Here is a 5176-nt window from a genome sequence, read left to right on the forward strand (position 1 = left end):
TCTACCGACCGAGGCCGTCGTCATCCTAGGGTTCCAGCGCCCGCACCTCGCCCCTGCCTCTCCACCCACACGGCCACGCCCTACCTCTCCTTCGTCGCAGACCTAGACCTCGACAACTTCGCCGCATCCCTGCCGCAGCCCCGCGGCTCCTCGTCGTCCTCATCTCCCCGGGATCCCCTACCAGATCCCGCGTCGGCGGCCCTGCAGAACCTGATCTCGCTCATCAACAAGCTGCAGGGTGCCTACACAACGCTCGGCGACCACAGCGAGGATAGCACCCTCCCCAGCAGTAGCAGCAGCAGCACACGATGAGCGGCGTGAGGTGCGCGGCGGCGGCGCTATACAAGGAGCTGGAGCAACATGTGCTCATCTACAAGTACCTCGTCGCCGGCGTCCCCGTCCCGCCGGATCTCCGCCTCCCCATCCGTCGCGGCTTCGACTCCCTCGCCTCGCACTTCTACCAGGCCAGTACATTCTCCTACCTCGGCAGAGTATTTCTACTATAATCCACACGCACGCTTTTTGCATTCGCCCGTGCGATTTGCTCGGCTTTATTACTGGGATCGAGAGATTAAGGTGTAGTCGACCCCCCTAGGTCGTCTGTTTGTTAATTACTCCTAGTCATTTGTTAATTGCTCCGTTGTCAATCACAATGCCTGTTGCGTTCAGCTCTAGGCAGCTTGGAAACGCAGTGTTGTAACTTGTTTTTGTCGGTGCCGTTCTTAATGTGTTTCTGCCGCCTTGTAGTTTTGTGGAAGCCCTGTTTGATTTGTTGAGGGTGTAGGTCAGCTGTGTCCTTGGTGAAAAGTTTCCCCTGGTTTGTCTGCTCTTTGTAGGTGTTGCATGCACACACCCCGTCTCCGTGATTGACATAGCTCGCCGGACTGTTGTATAGTGAATTTTACTCTTGTGTCGGAATGTTCCTCGCTCGTATCTTGTCTACAAAACTGTGAGTTCTAGTTTTCTTCCTACCTTAATGCTTGGAAGCATGATCCGATATTTTCTTTTGAACACAGTACAGCCGAAATCTCTCACAGATATTACAACAACAACTGTTAGTCCTGTGCATGACCGATTGACCTTCTTCTTGAATAAAACATCCTATACTTACTTAAAAATGGGAGTACAACTGTAGTAAATATTCTTGTGTCATATTGTTTCACACTCATATCTTGGTCTGCAATAGCTTTCTAAAGATGCTCGCAAATTAACAAAGAGAAATGACAGTTGAAATGACAGTCGAGTTTGTTTGTAATGATTGGGAAATGACAGTTGGCTCTGAATTTTTTCATCTAAACCATGAGCTTTATAGCAATGATTGGGAAATGACAGTAAGATGAGTGCTTTGTTTGTAATATTTTATATGGTCATCTTGTAAAGACAAATATTTTGTATGCACTTCTACCTGATGATCTATACATTTAACATATGTGTCCTATCTTTGAAGCTCTACAATGCTTTACAGATATCAACAGGACCTCCTGGTCGGTACCCGCGTCCGACCACAACCATGACCAAGGTATGGAAACATGGACATCTCCCCGACTTCCTGAAGCTCGACAGCGGCCTTCCCCGATCGAGGCCATATAAGGTCATCGCCGACGTGGGCGTGGATCCGGCGTGGGAGTGCTTGGTCAAGGACTCGCCCGACCTCCGCGCCGCCATCGAGGACGTCCAGGTAGTCTCTTCTTCGGTCACACCGCCTGTGATCTAGATGGACGAAGCAGCTGATTTGTTAGCGCATCATCAGATGATGTCTTTGTATTTCTTCTTACTCCATGAATTATCCAGTAATATGGTGCATTGATAGAAATTTCTCATTGATGATGGTTTCGTGCTTGCACCTTTGGTCCACATGGTTTTTGTGGGGATATGGTACCGGACTAGAGCGTAGAGGCTGATGATTTCTGGATGCATACAGATTGTGGATGCCATGTCTGAAACTGTTCATTTTTGGATGACTCAAACCGGCTCTAGCTAGCAATCTCTCTCTCCATCTCTTTGTATGTGCGCGCCTGTGCATCCATTGCATGTAAAATCACGTTTTCAAACTCTTCTACTATCGGATAGACTAACCTTGAATGCACCAACACATTGTGTTAGTTTTCCATGCTCTGTCTAGTACTAGTTCTTAACTTCCTATACATATAGGAGTATTCTGCTTGCTTTGGTTGCCAAACCAAAATACCATGGCTTGGTGAAGTCCGTCTGTCCTGGGTTACGCTAGCATACTAGTACAACACAGCTAGTCATAACAAGGTTAGTTCATCATATACTGCGCTTGATATAAATGTTTAGCTTCTAACAAAAAGTAATTTGGGAATAAATTCTTCCATCAGTTTAATATGATTTCTGTTGATAGATTTGTCTAGAACTATTGAAATTATTATCAACACAGTATACTGTTGGGTTCTTACCCGTAACATGAGGATATCTGTTTTTCAAATGTGGAAATCATCATAACATCAGCTGGTCATAGTTATACGCATTGTTTAACTTTTTCTTCTTTGAATTTCACATTGCAATTCTTTGTTGTAAGATAACTTTCTCTTCTTCAGCTGATAACAGGCTGGATGTCGGCCTGTCGATGCACCGGGCGCTGCAGGAGGTTGAGAATGTCAGCACCACCCTCGTGCGCAAGAAGGCAAGCAACACGCTCTTTCCATCCAAAAATCTGTGATTGACCCAACCCAATACAAATGCAAGTGTCTGTTAATCTGCCTTTGCATTTTTTGTACTCTACAACTTCTTAGCAACATCAATATTGGGCTGTGAAACTGTCCCTGCTTAAACAGTTACTTGTCCACACTTGATTGAAATGGAAGTAGGATTATTAATTAGCTCTTGTTAGTTGGTATTGTTGTTGTACAAGAGGGGCCCTCTCTCCTAGAGATAGAATTTGGGTGCAGGTTCATCATAGTTTTAGTGCAAATATTTGCATCAGATGGATGGATGGAGTGTTCCTTTCTTCCTTATAAAGCTAGCCTACTATGTTGAAATTGACACACTTGTGCATGCATGATGATGCAGATTGTAGGCACGCCGAGCCTGCTGGCGGATGCTTCTTCAGGGGAAAAGAAGAAATCTTCAAGAAGAAGGTGCCCGAAGCTGATGCTGCATCGAGTGACTGATCTTCCCCCGGGGTCGTCTGCTGTAGTCATATTGTTGCTGGATCTCCTCCCCCCCCTCTCTCTCAGTGTGTTTTTCTGTCAATAGCTAGTAGCATAAGTTGGAGCTGGCTGTACCAGGAACTTAATCTGTATTTATTAAACTAGATCAAGTACAAGTACATTAGTTCTTAATCTTCTGTTAATACATCTCCTAGTCATAAATTGCCTGAAGTAGTGCATGCATATATTTAGGTGTTGTTTAATTAGAAAATGGATGTGATTTCTAAGTTGATTGTTGTAGGATACAAGATATATCTATGTTGGTTCATCTTGCTGTAGAATATGCCCCTGTTCATTCATTTATGTGTATTGCTATTTACCTCTGGTGACATGTGAGAAGCACTCATCTATATGTTTGTATTTTGAGCAGCTGCGTACAACTTTTGGGAGGATGGCATAAAAGATTAGATAACCCCTGCTTTTGAAATCATGGTAAGCTTCAGTACAATCTGTTTATATGAAGATGCATGTAAGCACTGTTGCTGGCAATCTGGCACATCATATTAGTCCTATCCCTTGTTTTGTCACTAGCATACACTACAATCCCTTGTTCTGTCACTAGCATACACTACAGTTTTATTAAAAGGGGATCATATCATTTTCTCTATATAATAGTGCTGATTTTGCGCCGATATGAACTTACAACAGTATTACATTGTAGTGTTTTCTGCATGTTGTTGTATCACTAGTTTCATGTTGCCTTCTCATTTGATACAACAATATTAGTTTGTTTGTATGATTGAGGGCAATTTACTTGGTTCTTTGATGGAGCACTAAAATTGCCTTCCTGTGATGTTGTAGGTGCCTAGTTTGTGCTCGCTACCGAAGGATCTCCATGTTGAAGAAGATTGAAGACACATAGAGCTTGTAAATTCTGTAGCTGTTGCACATAGGGCTCCATACCGATTTTGTAGTTGTTACAAATAGAGCTTGTAAAACAGTGATTGAAGATGTATTATGTGTTATTTATAGAGTAGCAGCTCCATACTGATTTTGGCTGCTGTTATTTTAAGTACTACTTGTATTTTTTTTGTCTGTGAAGTTTAAATACTGGCTATTTATTTACTAGGAAATTGAAATCCGATGAATATGACCTTGACAATTGGGACCCACTTACTAGAACCTGACAACCGGGACCAATTACTAGAACTTACAATTGGGACCCATCTCAATTGACCCATCTTAAAACAAGAAAAGAAAAATGTAATTATAAAAAAATATGGAATTGTTGAGCCAAAAAGGCCATGGCCCAGAAAATAAAAAGGCTATAATGTTGGGCTAGGCCCATGAAATCGAAGAAAAATTGACAGGAAAAAATATTAAAAAGGCTGAATTAATGGGCTCGGCCCATCTAAAGCACCAAAATGGACCGTGCTGATTCTAAGTAACGACCTTATGAATAGGTCACAATTTTGCCACGTCAGATTGCCACGTTGGATCCGACGTGGCCTAGGCAGCCAGCTAGTGACCAAAACAAAAGGTCGCAGGTTCAACGACCTTCTGTTTTGGTTGTAAACGTCTACGACCTTCTCACAGAGAAGGTCGTTAATTTCAGTTTACGACTGTCAGCTTTTGACCTTCTGTTTTTGGTCACAAAAAGGTCGCAAATGAAAAACAATGACCTTTCAGTGACCAATAGTCAAGGTCACAAGTTGACATATTTCTTGAGTGGTGCTCTAAAAGATATAAGTGAAGCACTAGAGCAAAAACTATCAAGCTCAAAAGATATAAGTGAAGCACATAGAGTATTCTAGCAAATTCTAATCAAATAGGCTTCTCCCAAAAGGTGTGTATAGCAAAGATGATTGTGGTAAACTAAAAATCAAAGACTAATATAATACACGACGCTCCAAGCAAAACACATATCATGTGGCGAATAAAAATATAGCTCCAAGTAAAGTTACCAATGAACAAAGACGAAAGAGGGGATGCCTTCCCAGGGCATCCACAAGCTTAGGCTTTTGGCTATCCTTGAATATCTTGGGGTGCCATGGGCATCCCCAATC

At 42.8% G+C, this 5176-nt stretch overlaps 1 protein-coding gene across 4 annotated transcripts; it reads left to right on the forward strand.

Annotated features, from left to right (window-relative positions):
* The first annotated feature begins 6 nt into the window (after nucleotides 1-6).
* LOC119296149 lies at nucleotides 7-4231 on the forward strand. 4 transcript variants are annotated; one of them, XM_037574541.1, is made up of 6 exons: nucleotides 7-464; nucleotides 1448-1678; nucleotides 2559-2644; nucleotides 3031-3143; nucleotides 3541-3602; nucleotides 3972-4231. In XM_037574541.1, exons 1-4 carry the CDS (start codon nucleotides 309-311, stop codon nucleotides 3035-3037), a joined length of 480 nt encoding a protein of 159 aa, XP_037430438.1. In that variant the 5' UTR covers nucleotides 7-308; the 3' UTR covers nucleotides 3038-3143; nucleotides 3541-3602; nucleotides 3972-4231. The 4 variants fall into 4 exon arrangements, with proteins under 4 accessions (XP_037430438.1, XP_037430437.1, XP_037430440.1 ...); XM_037574540.1 differs by having other exon boundaries at nucleotides 3031-3602; nucleotides 3972-4185; XM_037574543.1 differs by having other exon boundaries at nucleotides 1466-1678; nucleotides 3031-3602; nucleotides 3972-4185.
* The last annotated feature ends 945 nt before the right edge of the window (nucleotides 4232-5176 follow it).

Source organism: Triticum dicoccoides, chromosome 4B (genome assembly GCF_002162155.2).
Source record: "Triticum dicoccoides isolate Atlit2015 ecotype Zavitan chromosome 4B, WEW_v2.0, whole genome shotgun sequence".
NCBI lineage: Eukaryota > Viridiplantae > Streptophyta > Magnoliopsida > Poales > Poaceae > Triticum > Triticum dicoccoides.